Source organism: Rana temporaria, chromosome 2 (genome assembly GCF_905171775.1).
Source record: "Rana temporaria chromosome 2, aRanTem1.1, whole genome shotgun sequence".
Taxonomy (NCBI): Eukaryota; Metazoa; Chordata; class Amphibia; order Anura; family Ranidae; genus Rana; species Rana temporaria.
In genome coordinates, this window is record NC_053490.1 from 260010889 (window position 1) to 260028711 (window position 17823).

The window sequence follows — 17823 nt, forward strand, 5'->3', positions numbered from 1 at the left end:
TTTGCTCCTATTGTCATTGCTGTAAATAATGCCCCATTCGTGGATGCTCAACCTGTGGCCCGCCAGCTGTTGCGGAACTACAAGTCCCATCATACCTCTGCCTTTGGAACTGTAACAGTCAGCCTTGCAAAGCCTCATGGGATTTGTAGTTCTATAACAGCGGGAGGAGGGCCACAGGTTGAGCACCCAAATTAGATCTTCCATATAGTCTTAGGCCCCCATCAGAGGCGTATGATTACACTGTGAAAGGACAGGAACACATACGGATGCCCAATTGATTTGTGTTTCTGCTCCTCCATCCATCACCATGCGGATGAGCGGACGTGCAGGAAATGTTGTGCACAGGTTGGGAGACACGTGGAACGCATGTGGAACGCGGAAGTGCCGCTCAGGCATTGGGCGGATAGACGAGCTGCGACAATGGAAGATGACCGACCCCCGAGCTCATCGTGGAGGAAAGTTCTTGTGTCCTGTGTGCCAGAAATGAATCTGAGCCCGGGGTCCACCCTCACCATTCTGTTGTCTTTAGCGATCTCTGGGCCGACACTGCTGAGGAAGGCCAGGGGAGAAAATGTGGACAGTAAGCTGGACCTGGAGGCCGGAGTGCTGGACACAATGGCAGGTAATGATGGAGAAGTGTGGGCTCTGACCTTCCATCATCTCTGTTGACTTGTAACACTTGCTTTCTCTTGCTACTTGTGATCTCCAAGACTTTCTATAACAGAAAAAGTCTGATCTTGCTAAGAGGACAGGACTTTTTAAAGTTTTGCACAAACTTTTTTTTCTCTCTAAGTTTTGTGTAAAATTAGGGAAATTTCCTGTCCCAGAGATCCAGCAGGAAGTAAGAGGAACTTGACTTGTAAGGACTTGTGCACATGGCTAATTATATCCGCCCACCGCCCAGATCAGTGGTATGTACAGCCACACTGACACCGACCATGCTTGTTTGCATGTAATCGTACAAGGAACAATTATAATGTGCACGCCTAGATACAAACTGTCTGCCAGAGGCATTCATGTGCAATTACTTTTCAGTGTACAGCCCTAATTGGAACAGGTGTCACCTTGCTTCTTGTTCTGGGTCCAATTTTTGGATCCCCCACTTTCTTTTTTTGGGGATGGTGGTCACCAGTATAAACACAATACGAGTCTTCCCATTGGAGGCCCAATCAGGGGTCTAACCCTTCCCTTAGCCCCCGTTCACACCGGTGGGGCTTTAGCGTGATTTCAAAGTTGCACGTAGTGCGATTAGCACTGCCGATTTAATTGTGGCTTGCAACGTCATACACCAGAAGTCTATGCAAGTCACAATTTAATCGGCAAAAGGTAGTGCAGGAACCTTTTTTTCAAAGTCACTGCAACATGAGTCGCAGCGACTTGAACAGTTTCATTGGCAACAATAGGGTGCAAATTGTCATGCGATTTGAAACATTCAAATCACATAATCGCACTGGTGTGAACAGGGGCTTAAAGTGTTGCTAGACCCAGGAGCCTGCATTCACTATATCTGGTCTCCCACAGAACATGGAAATGCAATAGTTTTAGTAAATCTAAATGGCTAAATGCTTTTTCTCATCAGCAGTTACTTCTATCAGTGTCTGCTTAAAGCTTTCATTCTCCCATGATTGTCCTATGAGGATGCAGGACCCCTGTCTGGACAGTACTGATTGGCCCTGTGCTGATTACATCAGGGCTCAACAAAATCCGGTCGCAATTGCGACAAGAAATTGTGACCTGTGCCCGCCGGTAATGGAGGCCGCGGCCTTCACAGAAGGAAGCTAAGGCCGCAAAGCCGCGGTCGTTGCAATACTTTCTCACACCGTGTTTGCGCAGCGGTCTTACAAGCACACTTTTTTGGGGGAAAAATACACTTTTTTTTAATTTATTTTTTTAATTAAAAAATAAGACAACAGTAAAGTTTTTTTTTTTTTTTTTTATATTGTGAAAGATAATGTTACGCCGAGTAAATTGATACCCAACATGTCACGCTTCAAAATTGCGCCCGCTCGTGGAATGGCGACAAACTTTTACCCTTTAAAATCTCCATAGGCGACGTTTAAAAAAATCTACAGGTTGCATGTTTTGAGTTACAGAGGAGGTCTAGGGCTAGAATTATTGCTCTCGCTCTACCAATCGCGGCGATACCTCACATGTGTGGTTTGAATACCGTTTACATATGTGGGCGCTACTCACGTATGCGGTCGCTTCTGCGTGTGAGCGGGCGCGTTTTCTGGCTCCTAACTTTTTTAGCTGGCTCCTAGATTCCAAGCAAATTTGTCAAACCCTGGATTACATGCACTCTCCCAAGAAAAAAAAAACCCTCTAGCAATATACACTAAACTGAGCAGGTGCAGCTTGCCCCCTAGCCTCTGTTCGATCAGGAGATATATTGGGGACTCTAGAAGAAAGGGAGGATCGGAGAAGAACTGGATCAAACAGCCTTTTTACACAGTGCAGGGAATTAACCCCTTAGGTTCAACAGTGAGTATAACAGGCATGCTTTACTGCATATACAGACTGATTTTACTGTTGTGGGTTTAGTAACACTTTAAAGCGAGAGTTCACCCGAATTTTTTTTTTTTACATTAGATTGAGGCTCATTTTGTCAAGGGGAATCGGGTGTTTTTTTAAAAAACGAAGCAGTACTTACCGTTTTAGAGAGCGATCTTCTCCGCTGCTTCCGGGTATGTTCTTCGGGACTGGGCGTTCCTATTTGATTGACAGCCTTCCGACGGTCGCATCTATCGCGTCACGAGTAGCCGAAAGAAGCCTAAAGCGTCGGTGTGGCTCTATACGGCGCCTGCGCACCGACGTTCGGCTACTTTCGGAAAATCGTGACGCGCTGTATGCAACCGTCGGAAGCCTGTCAATCAAATAGGAACGCCCAGTCCCGCAGCCCATACCCGGAAGTGGCGGAGAACGTCGCTCTCTAAAACGGTATGTACTGCTTCGATTTTTAAAAAAAACACCCGATTCTGCTTCCCAAAATGAGCCTCAATCTAATGTTAAAAATTGAGTTTTTGGGTGAACCTCCACTTTAAAGCGGAGTTCCACTCAAAAATGGAACTTTCACTTTAAGTGATGATGACCCCCTGACCTGCTACATTTTGGCATGCCGTTTTTTTTTTGGGTGGGGAGCGGGTACCCTTTTTTAGAGGCACCCAGCTCCCATCTTCCTTCCCTGGCGCTAGAAGGAAGTTCACCTCTCCCTCCTGGGACATGTCACAGAAGATTGCCCGGCCATTTGCCGTGCACGCACCCAGCTTTGAAGCCACAGCCGGGCGCCCACAGTTAGAATGCCGGCGCTGCTGAGAGGAGCGGGGCGTCGTACACCCGCATCACTGGATTGTGGGACAGGTAACTGCCTGATTATTAAAAGTCTTCAGCTACACTTTTTGAAGCTGCTGACTTTTAAATGGGTGGAACTCCACTTTAAGCTAAAAAAATAAATAAAATGCACTTTATTGGCACACAAATGAGTATAAGTTCCTGATGAGTTCTTACCTGCCCATAGTACTCTGGAGCACGCTGGATGCACACAAATTGTTAGTCATGTGATTTAAAAAATAGGATTTTTTGTACTCCTTTTAAAATTTAAATGTAAAATCCTTTTCTCTGTCGTCAATGGACGGACACAGTGGGTTATGTTCCGACTATTAGGAAAGGACTAGGCAGACATGTTGGTTATCTTAAAACATGTAACTTTAACAGGGTTGAACAGCCCCGCCCAGGGGGCGGTCCCTCCGGTCATAACCCCTCACCCTGCAGCATGCAGCTCAGTTCGTAACAAGCAGTACAAACCTAAAAAGGAGGGGTGGGTGCTGTGTCCATCCATGGATGACAGAGAAAAGGATTTTACGGCGAGTACAAAAAATCCTATTTTCTCTTTTCATCAATGGACGGACACAGCTCCTTAAATCTTGACAAGTGGGACGTCCCCAAGCAGTGTCATAAAAAACAAGGGGTGGGAACAGCATCAAAAAACTAACTTCAACCCAAACAAGCAGAGCTCCTCAACGGAGGAGGTGCAATCTCAAACAGCCGTCTGCGAAACCTTGCGGCCAAAGGAAGCATCTGAAGATGCACTCACATCAACCTTGTAAAATTTGGAAAAGGTATGAACGGACAACCAAGTCACTGCTTCTCACACCTGTGAGACAGACGTTTGATGTCGGAAAGCCCAGGGAGCATCAATTGCCCCCTGGGAGAATGTGCCGTGACAGGAAAAGGAGGCGCCCGCCCCTTAAGGGCGTAGGCCTGGATGACGGTCTGCCTGATCCACCGAGAAATGGTGGGCGGCAAGACCGTCAGGCCCTTCTGCAGACCAGACACTGCCACAAACAGTAAGTCTGACCTCTGGAACAGAGCCGTAGAAGATAGGTACACCCACAGAGCACATACCATGTCCAAGGTATGTAGCGCAGCCTCTTTGGGATGCGACGGTCGAGGACACAAGGACGCTGGAAAAGCTGAGACTACTTGATTATGCTGCCATAACCGAGGTATCCATCTCTTCAGGCGGCGGTCTGGTAATGGTGGTTTCTACAGAAGATTCACCACAAGATCACCGTTATCGGCGGCAGGAGAGGGCCCCACTCCTGCCGCTCTCCCGCGTCCTCCGCTTACCAGAGCCGTCGGTATCGGCGGAGGCGATCGGGTCCTATCCATGGCTGGGTATGGATACGAGTGAGGGCAAGATGGCCCCCACCCGTCTCCATACCATAGCATTTTTTTTATTATTGCATTTTAGTCTAAATATGAGATCTAAGATCTTTTTGACCTGTCATGCTTTTTTTCTATTACAAGGAAATTGTTACTATTGCAAGGATTTTTTATATATATTTTTTAAAGCGCCCTGTGTTGACAAGCTTGCGCGCAGAAGCGAACGCATACGTGAGCAATGCCCGCATATGAAAACGGTGTTTAAACCACACATGAGGTATCGCCGTTAGAGCGAGAGCAATAATTCTAACCCTAGACCTCTGTAACTCAAAACATGTAACCTGTAGAATTTTTTTTAAGCGTCGCCTATGGAGATTTTGAAGGGTAAAAATTTGATGCCATTCCAAGAGCAGGCGCAATTTTGAAGCGTGACATGTTGGGTATCAATTTACTCGGCATAACATTATCTTTCACAATCTAAAAAAAAATTGGGCTAACTTTACTGTTGTCTTTTATTATAATTTTTTTTTTTTTTTTTTTTTAAATAAAGAAAATAGATAAAAAAAAAAAAGTGCGCTTGTAAGACCGCTGCGCAAATACGGTGTGGCAAAAAGTATTGACTGCCATTTTATTCTCTAGGGTGTTAGAAGAAATATATAATGTTTGGGGGTTCTAAAGTAATTTTTCTAGCAAAAATTTTTTTTTTTAACTTTACCGAGTCTGAAAAACAGGCTTGGGGCTGAAGTGGTTAATAAAGCAGCGGGAAGTAGAGGAGGAGAAGCGACTGTCCGATGCTTTATTGAAAGCCGCGCAGGGAGATTGGTGATTGTAACCCCCACTGCTGCACCAATCGTTCCTGAGTGTCCAAGTATCGGGTCAAGCATTGGAGCATTTGCTTGAGTACAGTACGGTATCGGCACCAATACTAGTATTGGTATCGGTGCAACCCTACTTGCATGTTACATTTTCTGCTGCATTATACATGCGCAATACATTTTGTAGAGGTAACTCTTTTGGATGTGTATTTCTCCCCCCTTTTTTGTTTTTGAGGTTATCAGAGGTGTTTACATACTGCAGTTGTGATGCTCTACTTCACACCCGCGGCAAAAACTATCACTTATGTTCCAATCAGCAGCTGTTATGCCCACCGAACACAAGCCATTCAAGTGAAGCCCCGCAAACCGTGCAGCTGCAGTGCATTTGTGAGGCAATTACAGGGTTAAAACTGTCTCTAAAAAGCAATCTGAACCCAAATAACTTTTCTGAGGCATGGTGTTTTAGACGCAAGCCTAAATCTAGCCTCTGCCATTGAACTATATTTGAAATGAAATAATATTAACTAAAGTTGCCTCTTCCCTTTGGAACTGGTAAGCAAAAAATTGGTGTGATTGACAGCGGGAGTGATTTGAAACGCATCTCCGAATCGCACATAAGATTGATATCGTTGCCTCATGAAGGCATTTGGATTGCTAGTAATTCTTAGTTTTGCAATTCATAATCCCCTGTGTGCACATGGCCCTATTTCACAAGTGTTGCATAAAGTATAGAACTTGTCATTGGAGGTACCACTGTAGGTGTCAGGATTTCTGGTCAGAACGGATGCCAAAGACAACACAAGCTGATGGGGTTGTACACATTCCATAATGCTTTTCTTTGTGGCCTCAGCAATAATTATGTCCCATCATGTTTGGCAGGCTGTGCCGCCACCAAATGGGAAATGAATAGGGCTGTGCTATAACTCGCGAGCCTAATGCTAGGTGTGCAGTTATTGGCCCAGTATTTACATTTAAAATACCCCTTCAGGTTGCCGAAAATAAATAGGCATGCAGGAGGTGGAAGTATGGATCTTTAGTCACTTTCTTACTAGTATTAATGCGCTTGTTACCCCAACACTTCATATTACTGATATGTCTGGTGTACCATGTACTTGTGTGAGAAAGTGTCCTGTTCTTTATATTGCTTCCTTTGTGTGAAATCCCTGGTGTTCCTTACAGTCCTGCTTTCCTATTAAAAACTGATCACACTAAGGCTCCATTCACACTTGTGCGACTTGTCATGCAATTTTGGACATCAAAGTTGCATGACCAGTCGTTCCCAATGATAACCATTCATATATGTGCGACTTAAAGTTGCAGCGACTTCAAAGTAGTTCATGCCCTGAGCAGAGAGCTGCCGACTGTCAATCGGCATCTCTCCTCTCTGCTCCTCCACGCTCACTGGAGCACTGAGCTGTGGAGGGGAAGGGAGCGGCTGGCTGAGACGGCCATCAGTTCAGGCATCTGGCGGATCCAGACTTTGTCGTGATGACACTGATTTCAGTGACGTCAGCAGAGAGCGAACTTCAGACCACTCTCTGCTTAAAGCGGAGGTTCACCCAAAACATTTTTTTTAACATTACATTCAGCCGAGTTGTCAGAATGACAATCGGCTGTGTTTTTTTTTTTTTTATCCCCGTACAAGCGGCGGTGAAAATGCGGTATGTACGGGGATAAAAAAAAAAACACACAGCCGATTACATTCAGCCGAGTTGTCCGAATTTTGGGTGAACCCCCGCTTTAAAACGGGTCACAGGAGTGCAAAACAAATTGCACTCCTGTGACACACAGGAGAAGCCCAGCCAAACAAGTTCAGGCTGGACTTCTTCATTAACTTTGCTTGAACTCTGTTCATCTCATTGGCACTAAACATAACCATAGTTTCCTGCTTCAATACTGGGCACTTTCACTCCCTTCCTGCCCAGGCCAATTTTCAGCTTTCAATACTGTCACAATTTGAATGACAATTGCGTGGTCATTTAACGCAGTATTCATATGATTTTTTTTTTCTCTCTCACACACAAATAGAGCTTTATTTTATGTTTTTGTCCTTCACTGATGTGCGCTAATGAGAGGCGGCACTGATAGGCTGCATTGATGAGGTGGCACTGAGGAGGAGGCACTAATATGCCGCACTGATAGGTGGTACTTATGGGCAAAGGTAGGCAGCACTGAGCAGGCACTGACAGGCATCACTGATAGGCACAGATTGACATCACAGATGGTTACTGACTGGCATCACTGCTGGGCACTGTTGGGGCTGCACTGATGATCAGTGCCCTGACTACCTGTACAGATCTCCCCTGTGAGAAGATGCTGCTGATCTGTCAGTGTGAGGCGAGGAGAGCAGATTACTGGCACTTACGTGTGTTTTGACGTGATTGGCTGTGTCCAATCACAGACGATCACATGGGTAAAGAGCCGCGTCATCGGCTCTTTACTGAGATCGATGTCGCACCATGTCCCAGGGATACATCGCGCCGCCATGGGCAAGCAAGAGCGGGGACACTAGGGCGATGTCCTATGTCATCCCAGAACGAGAGGGGATCATTTGACTGACTATATGGCGGGTGGGAGGTGTTTAAAGAATATGTAAACGCTAAGAGCCGGTTCACGCTGGGGCGACTCGTCAGGCTACTCAGCCACCTGACAAGTCGCGTCCCGTTCTATTCAATAGAACCGTTCTAATAGGAGTGACGCAAGTCTCTCCGACTTAGAAAAAGGTTCTTGTACGACTTTGGGAGCGACTCGGGGCGACTTGCATTTTGCACGTCGCCCCTGAAGTCGTCTTCAGGACGCCTTGCCAAGTCGCCCCCGAAGTCGTGCCGCCCCAGTGTGAACCGGCTCTTACCGTATAAAACAACCCAATTGGTTAAAAATGGAAATAAAACCCTAAATATTTGTGTATACTAGATATAAAAACAAAACATATATTTTTTTTATATATAATATTTATTATGCATTAAGAGCTGGGGGGGAAACAGCAGTACACTGATTTTCCCTGTAAAAGGCAGTGGGGGGGTTCAGGACCAGTAGGATCATTCGAAGAGAGCAGGCCGAGTTCCAAGCACTGCTAAAGAGGTGACCATGGTGTGTTCTCCTGCTTAGTTTGGCCAGCTTTTGATAGGAAATCGGAGGGACTGGCAGGAACACAAAGGAAGCAGTACAAAGATAACAGGATACTTTTTCATGGAAGTACATGGTACAGCAGGCACATATCAGAAATATGAAATGTTTGGTTTACATATTCTTTCTTCCCTTGAGAAGAGCGAAGATTACGCATTGGACAACGTCAAGTAACCACCCACATAAATATACCGTAAGGTTCATGACACTAACAAATTGACGTTTTTCTGTTTTAAGTTTTTCAACAATTTACATGTAAAAACATTGGAATCGGGATAGTGCGTAATATTTATGTTGAGCTCAAAATAACATTATAAATAATTATCCACACATGACTTTTATTCAACACAAGGTGAGTTATTAAAGCGGGGGTTCACCCTAAAAAAAAATTCTAACATTACATTGAGCTCACTTCCGACATTGACAGTATGCTGATATTCTTTTTTTTTTTTTTTTGCCGGCTTTCGGGTAGTGAATCCCGAGGGAGTGGGCATTCCTATGCACAGGCTAAGTGATTGACGTGATAACAAAAGCTTCCCTACGGCGCATACGGCCGCGTCACGAGTTGCCGAAAGAAGCCAGACTGCGAGTCGGCTCTATACGGCGCCTGCGCACCGACGTTCGGCTTCTTTCGGCAAATGTGACACGGCTGTATGCGCCGTGGGGAATCTTTTGTCATACGTCAATCACTAAGCCTGTGCATAGAAACGCCCACTCCCGCGGGATTCACTACCCGGAAGCCGGGGGGGGGGGGAATAACGATACAACGGTATGTGCGGCAAAAAAAGGAAAAAAAAAATCAGCATACTGTCAATGTCGGGTGAGCTCAATGTAATGTTTGAAATTTTTTTTTAGGGTAAACCCCTGCTTTAATCTGTTGCAGCATTCAGAATGTGCACTAGAAACATTTAATACATCCCAGGACTGAAATTTGGGACAAAATTATTTAAAGCAGACTTTCACCTAAAAAGGGAGGTTTCTGCTTTTCCTCCTACTCTTCTCTACCATATTTGGATTATTTTTTATCCAGGGATCGGTTACAAAGCTTTGACAGGTACCCGCTCCCACTTCCACCCGGATCGCCTAGGCAATCCGAGCAGAAGTTTGGCCTCCCCTCAACAACCCCACCCCCCCCTGCCTGCAGCCCCTGGGACACATCGCAGGAGGCTAAGTTGCCATTCACTATGTTCAGCACAACTTGTGCATGTGCGGTAGGGAGCCAGCTCTGAAGTCACAACTGGCTTCCCACACTCCAAGATGGTGGCATCATAGACCTGAAAATTGGCAAAAACAGATCGGGTTGAGGACAGCGCTGGATCTCTGGACTGGTAAGAGTGGGACCTTTTTATTTTTGCAATGTCCAATTCAACAACATTGGAATTTCTAAGCATTTTGTCTTTGTTATGCTATATGTTGTCTATTTGACCTTCCCTTTTAATGTGTTTTCAGGTTACAGGCTGATCACATACATTTATTTCAATGAGGATCTACCTACCATGGTTTGCAGTATCCTGCTCATTTGGTATTTTGGTGGAGGCTTTGAGGAGAACGTTGGTACAGTGAAGTTTTTCTTCCTTACACCCCTGTTTGCTGTGTGTTCTGGAGTTCTGTATCTGGCTGTCCTTGCCACGGGCTTCACCCCTCAAGCAGATGTAAGCGTTCAAGGATTTACAGCAGTGGCTTTTTCCATGACCTGCGTCTTCACCATGCGCACTAGTCTACGACGCCTTATATTCTTTGGATTTTTGGTGCCAATAAAAATCATGCCAGTGTTGTTCCTGATCCTTGCTCTTTTGTTCCCTCATGCCCCGGTCCTCAGCAATGTGTGCAGCATTCTGATTGGTGCTATGTGTATCCTTTCATATATAATATACATTTCTTTCACAGGGACTCAGTAGGGTACTTTTTGCTTGTCACCTATTTCTCTGGTTGTTTAATATGTTGAACACCAAAATGATAACCTAATAAGCAGTTTGGGTTCATTTCAAACTTTCATTTAGGCCAAAATGAAGAAAATGCATACTGGGGCACTGCTTGTATGTACAGATTTCTGCATTTTATCTAGGCTTGGCTGTAGCCCAGAGTCTTGCACCAATGCCAAAAGTGGATTAAAGCACAGAAACCTTATTAAAGCGGGAGTTCACCCATAAAACAATTTTTCCTCTTAGATGGATGCTCGTTTTGTCTAGGGGAATCGGCTAGTTGTTTTAAAATATGATCCGTACTTACCGTTTTCGAGATGCATCTTCTCCGTCGCTTCCGGGTATGGGTCTTCGGGAGCGGGCGTTCCTTCTTGATTGACAGTCTTCCGAGAGGCTTCCGATGGTCGCATCCATCGCGTCACTAGTAGCCGAAAGAAGCCGAACGTCGGTGCGGCTCTATACTGCGCCTGCGCACCGATGTTCGGCTTCTTTCGGAAAATCGTGACGCGATGGATGCGACCGTCGGAAGCCTCTCGGAAGACTGTCAATCAAAATAGGAACGCCCAGTCCCGCAGCCCATACCCGGAAGCGCCGGAGAAGATGCATCTCTACAACGGTAAGTACAGGTCATATTTTAAAACAACTAGCCGATTCCCCTAGACAAAACGAGCATCCATCTAAGGGGAAAAAGTGTTCTGTACGGGTGAACCCCCACTTTAACCACTTCAAGACCACAATATGTGGGCTATGGCTGCAACTGTCGGCCACAAGGCCATAATTCAGTATTTTTTTTTTTTTTTTTTTTTTTTTTTTTTTTTTCAGCCAGTAATTCTATTTCTGCTAAATGTTTTTTGCTTCAAACAATCTGGCTGTTCATGTGGCTGACCACAGAGATGAAAGGAAACCAGATCGTCTCTCATCACCTCTGTGATCTAGATCAGGGGTGTCAAACTTCATTTCATTGTGGGCCGCATCAGCATTATGATTATCCTCAAAAGGGCCGGTTGTATCTGTAAGATTAGATGTCCAGCGCATCCCTTCCCCATATATTAGATGTCAAGAGTCACCCCACCATCATTTCCTTACGCTGCTGCTGGGAAGAAGCTAGTTGCATTGCTTAAAAGTAGAAAGTAGGTGTCTGGAGGAGGACCAGAGGGGGGCTGGAGTTCTTCTGAAGCTGCAGGAGAGGTGTGAGGGCCACATGAAATGGCCTGGAGGGCCAGATTTGGCCCGTGGGCCTTGTGTTTGACACATGTGATCCAGAAGGTCGAAAAGCTACTGTAGTATTATTATTATTATTATTATTATTATTTTTTTTTTGGAAAGCGTGTGTGTGTGTGTGTCCACAAGTGTGTTCATAAAGAGGATATGTCATGCTTTATTGATATCACAAGGGATGTTTCTTGTGAGGGCACTAAAAGTGATTTTATAAAAATAAAATAAAAAATGAAAGTGCCCCTTACCCCATGCTTGCGTGGCGAGGCAAACGCATACTGCATATTGGCATACATATGTAAACGGTGTTCGTACCACACATGTGAGGTATCGCTGTGCACATTTTAGCAAGAGCAAGAATTCTAGCACCAGACCTCCTTTGTAACTCAGAACTGGTAACCTGTACAAAATAAAGCGTCGCCTATGGAGATTTTTAAGTAAAGGCCACTTTTAAGTACACAATGGGGTTTATTTGCCATCGCTGGAAAGTGCAAAATCAGGCTCACTTCTGCATAGAAACCAATGAGCTTCTAACCTCAGGTCGTTCAGTTAAGCTTTGGTAATAAAACCTGGAAGCTCATTGGTTTCTATGCAGAAGTGAGTCTGATTTTGCACTGTCCAGCGATTAGTAAATAACCCCCATTGTGTACCTAAAAATTGGGGTATGCCTGTATAGTAGTTTGTTGCCATTTTAAAGCGTGACAAGTTCTCTTTCTAGGGTCTCTGCTATATATAATATTTGGGGGTTCTAAATACTTTTCTAGCAAAAAAATACAGATTTTTTACTTGGGATTAATAATGTGGCCTCTGACAGGGAAGTTTGGTGTATTGATATCATAAGCCTGATTTATGTCGGCAGACTGGCTGGTTCTAAACAATCGAAGATCTTCTATCAGAGATCACATGGCCTTAATAAGTCTTTTTGTAATAAGTAAATGTTTTCAGGTATTTCATAGATTTTTACTTTAAGCATTAGTGATATATGTTTAATTTTCAGAGTATTTTTGGGCATAGTTCTGTTTTTTAAATGACACCACAATGGCTGTGAGTACATTATAAACCGGCTTTACATTGTTTCTATAGGGAGTGTTTTTCCATAGAAGCTACTGTATGTAATTTTATCCCAAGGGGCATATAGTTATACTACTGCAGATACAAATGTTTAAAGTAGATGTCCACACTAACACTAAAATCTGTAACTCTATAGGCATCCACCATCTTATACTAATCTATCTAGCCCTACAAAAAAGAAATCCGTATACATATCTTTATTTTTTATTTTTTTTTAAGCCGTTTCGATCCCATGCTGGGCTGTCAGCTGCGGCTTCTCTGAAGGCGGGTGCAGAGGAGGCACCCAAAAACGGAAGCCCCCATAGAAACTCTATGGGTGATGTCACTTCCCATTCGTTTCCCAGCCACTGTCAGCTGTGTCCTCTGCAGAGCTTCTGCCGCTGGAGACCGGAGCAGCTTCAAAAAAGGTACGTATACTTAGCTAGATTCAGGCAGGGGCGCGCAACGTTAGGCAGGCGTAGCGTATGGCATTTACACTACGCCGCCGTAAGTTAGGAGGCAAGTGCTTTGTGAATACAGCACTTGCCTATCTAAGTTACGGCAGCGTAGCGTAAATTGGCCGGCGTAAGCGCGCCTAATTCAAATGAGGATGTGGGGGGCGTGTTTTATGTATATTAACTGTGACCCGACGTGATTGACGTTTTTTTACGAACGGCGCATGCGCCGTCCGTGTGCATTGCTCCAAAGTACGCCGCAAGGACGTATTGGTTTCGACGTGAACGTAAATTATGTCCAGCCCTATTCACGGACGACTTGCGCAAACAACGTAAAATTTTCAAATTTCGACACGAGAAGGACGGCCATACTTAACATTGACTACGCCTCCTAGGGGGCAGCTTTATCTTTACACGGCGTATCTCTTACGGAAACGGCGTATCTTTACTGCGACGGGCGCACGTACGTTCGTGAATCGGCGTATCTATGCATTTACATATTCTACGCCGAACTCAACGGAAGCGCCACCTAGCGGCCAGCCTAAATATTGCACCCTAAGATACGACGGCGCAGGCTGTCGTATCTTAGATAGGTTTAAGTGTATCTCAGTTTGAGAATACACTTAAACTTAGGACGGCACAGATTCCGAGTTAGGTCGGCGTATCTACTGATATGCCGGCCTAACTCTCTCTGAATCTAGCTAACTGATTTCTTCTTTACAGGGCTAGATAGATTAGTCTTAGATTGTGGATGCCTATAGATTTAGAGATTTTAGTGTTGGGGTGGACTTTCCCTTTAAAATTAACATCTTTGACAGTGCATGATGAAGCAACAGTTTCTCTATAAAGCGGAATTCATTTTTGAGATTTTCACTTTTGAGATTTTCTCTAACTTCATCTCTGAGAGAAGTGAACAGAAATGTCCCCAAAAGTACACAGGCACACTTTATAGCATACATAAATTCAATAACTAAATGTAATATATTAGTTAGTCAGTCCTGTGGCTGTGTTTTTTTTTTTATTTCATCTGCTGATCCATACAGGGACACATTTTCTGTTCTAGTGTACACTCTTGATTTGGACTACAACCACCCCTTCTCTTACATTACATAGAGTGGCCGTGTTTTGTAGTTCACATAGGATAACATTGTTTGAGATTTCAGTGCACAAGAACATACGTTTTCTGACGGGATAAAGAGGCCTACTTTACACTTGCGGTAGTAAAAAAAAAAAAGGCAGCTTGAGACTTATTTTCTACAGCTATTAATGTCATTCCTTAAGCGTATCGCACAAACCGCCGGTGATGTTGGAGGTTAAAAATAGTGAGCAGGTGTTATGCCTAAATGCTCTCTGAAAAATGACCCAATGCACATTGCTCTTCAGAAGGCAATACTTGTGTTACCAAAGCCCTAACTTCATTTTCAGCAAGTACAGAAAATACCATTTTGGTATGGGGGGAAAAAAAGCGTATGCAGTCACCACATCTAAGAACTAGTTAAGCTGCAATATTTGTTTTTTTGTTCTTAGATTTAGATGTACTTTAATCTGTTTGTGTGTGTGTGTGTGTGTGTGTGTATTTTTTAAAGACACAGGCAGCAAGAGATGGTTACACTGCTAGACTTCTTTAACTTAAATACAGATGGTCTGGGTGGTTGCTTTTTCTTGGATCCCTCCGAATCATTGCTGTCTCAAATAGACCAGAAGTTACCATTTAGGGTGCTGAAGAACATTCCGCTTTGGAGATACATTCCTGCAACTTTGGCTGAGCGAAGTTCTTCTCAGAGCAAAAAGTAAGTGAGCTTTGTTGTACTACTTATCTGCTGTATGCCTTAATAAGCAGCAACTTCTTTGATACTCATGGGTGGTACTGTATTAAAGGATAAGTACACCTTTGTAAAAAAAATAAAAATCAATGCACATCTTTTTGCAGGTAAAAAATTGTGCATTTATGTTTTTTTTTTTTTTTTTTTTACTAGGAGTCTGCAAAGCATTGCATCCACGATCTCGTGATTGGATCATTGGCTGTGATTGATTGCAGCGGGAGCCATTGGCCGCAGCCAATGAGCAATGAGAGTCCCAAGAGAGCCGAGGCTCTCATGCTGTGTGTGGTTTTTTTTTTTTTTTTTTTTGTTTTTTTTTTACCTTCATGTAAAAAGGGCATGAAGGTAAAAAAACATGAGCCTTTAAAACCACTTTATTTATGCCAGCTTTCTAACTTTTCTCCCAGCACAGATTTACTTTAAACAGTGTTGGTAATTAGAAAGTTGCTTACCAAAGTTGGTCAGATTGCATGTTGGTTCATTGTTGTTTTTTTTAAATAATTGATGGATTTTTATTAGAAACAAGCACAATCGAGAACTACCCGTTTTGTTGAAGTGCAAATGTTTCATACTTTTTTTTTTTTTCTAGGTTAAACCCACCACCTGGGTCTTATCCCACTCAGCAATATTACACTCCACCGGAGGGTCTCCAAGAAATGTACTCTCCGTACCACCATGCTAGGGTGCCAGGAACATGGCCACCTACTGGAGTTTTCGGCTACCCATCTACAACTGCTTCTGGAGCTTACCATCATCAAAATCATGATTGTTCAGGACACTCTCACAGTCGCCCAGATAATGTAGCTTCAGTTGAATTTGGATCAACGACCCAGGAGAATGCAGAAATTTCTACTACTCAGACTGAATTACTGCAAGTAGAGACTAGGTGACACTATGGTGCTAGAATTTTAGCGCTGTTTGCTTGATGGCTAAACAACTCGTAGCCATCATATTTATCATCTGTACTTTATAAATGTGCCTAAAAATGGTAGTGTAATTATTTTTGTTGCAACCATATTTAATTGAGGTGCCTGGTGAGGGCTGTGGTGGGCTATATTCATTTTGTTAAAGTTGAATATGACCTGATATCATCTGTGCAGCTAATTGCTTTCCTATTACATTTATAGATTGTGAAATTTCATAGAGGCTCGAAGTGATAATTTTTTTTTTTAAATTGCCCATTTTTTTTAAATTGCCCATAATTATAGCAATCGGCTTACAGTGCACAGTGTACTTACTGAGCCTCATAACATGATGCCATATCATAGGCTTTTTTTGCCTTTTGTTATTAAACAGAACTATTTTTTTAAGTGACAATTTATAGAAAACAATAAATGTTTTATTGGTGTTTGTTTTGTGTTAGAACACTTTTAATTTCCACTTCGGTCATTAAATGCAGGATACATTTTCTCCTCTATTATAATGTATTCAGCGGGTAAAATAAGTATTAAACACATCACCATTTTTTAGGTAAATACATTTCTAAAGGTGCTATTGGCACAATTTTAACCACATGTTGGTAACAGCCCATGCAATACATGCATAGAAACCAAAACAAACAAGTTCAAAAAATATGTAATAAAATGGAATGACACAGGGAAAAAGTGTTGAACCCATGAAGAAAAGGAGGTGCAAAAAGGCATGGAAAGCCAAGACACCAGCTGAAATCTATCAGTAATTAAAAAGCAATCCTGCCCCTTGTCAGTGCAAAATAATATCAGCTGGTTCAGTCTCAAGTAATGACCTATAAAAGGGTGGCTCATTACCAAGGTGTCGCACAAGTAACTTCTCATGATGGGTAAAAGCCAAGTGCTCTCTCAAGACCTTTGCAACCTTATTGTTGCATAACATACTGATGGCATTGGTTATAGAAGAATTTCTAAACTTCTGAATGTTCTAGTGAGCACTATTGGGGCCATAATCCTGAAGTGGAAAGATTATAATTTCACCATAAACTGGCCATGACCAGGTGCTCCTCGCACGATTTCTGAGTGAAAAAATAATTCTCAGAAGAATTGTCTAAGGCATAAGGACCACTTGTGAAAAGCTTCAGAAAGACCTGGAATTAGCAGGTACAATTGTTTCAATGAAAACCATAAATAATGCACTCAACCGCCATGGCCTGTGTGCACGCTCACAACGTAAGACTCAATTGCTGAGGAAACATGGCATACTTGTCTCCCCGGTGCAGTTCGTTTTGCACAGAGTAGCCCAAATCCTAATGTTCTGGGGTCCCTTGGCGGCTGTCTCCTCCCCGCAATAGCTAACCCCCTTTGGGAAGCTATCTCCCAAGGGGGGTTAGCTTGCGGGCGCACTCCCTGTCATACACGCTGCGTCCATAGACACAGAGTGTATGACTTGGTCCTGCCCCCACCGGCGGCCGCGTCATTGGATGTGATTGACAGCAGCACGAGTCAATGGCTGCACTGCTATCAATCTATCCAATCAATGGCCAGACTCCGTGGAGAAGAGGATGCTGGGGGACACGCACAGCAGGTGAATGGTCTCAGGTAAGTAAACGGGGGGGCCATCATTGCCTGGTGTTTTTTCACCTTGATGCATTAAGGTGAAAAAACACGAACCTTTACAACCACTTTAAAGTTTGCTGCACAACATTTCAACGAGCCTGTGGAATATTGGGAGCGCATGGTCAGATGAGACCAAAATTAAACTCTTTGGATGGCATAATACACACCATGTTTGGAGGTCAAACGGCATTGCACATCACCCAAAAAACACCGTACAAACAGTGAAGTTT

General features: G+C 43.7%; 1 protein-coding gene across 1 annotated transcript; it reads left to right on the top strand.

Annotated features, from left to right (window-relative positions):
* The first annotated feature begins 235 nt into the window (after positions 1-235).
* Positions 236-16416, top strand: RHBDD2 (rhomboid domain containing 2). The gene is made up of 4 exons (XM_040336848.1): positions 236-622; positions 10053-10454; positions 14885-15035; positions 15655-16416. The coding sequence occupies exons 1-4, from the start codon at positions 367-369 to the stop codon at positions 15953-15955; spliced, it is 1110 nt and encodes a 369-aa protein (XP_040192782.1). The 5' UTR covers positions 236-366; the 3' UTR covers positions 15956-16416.
* Positions 16417-17823: the final 1407 nt, after the last annotated feature.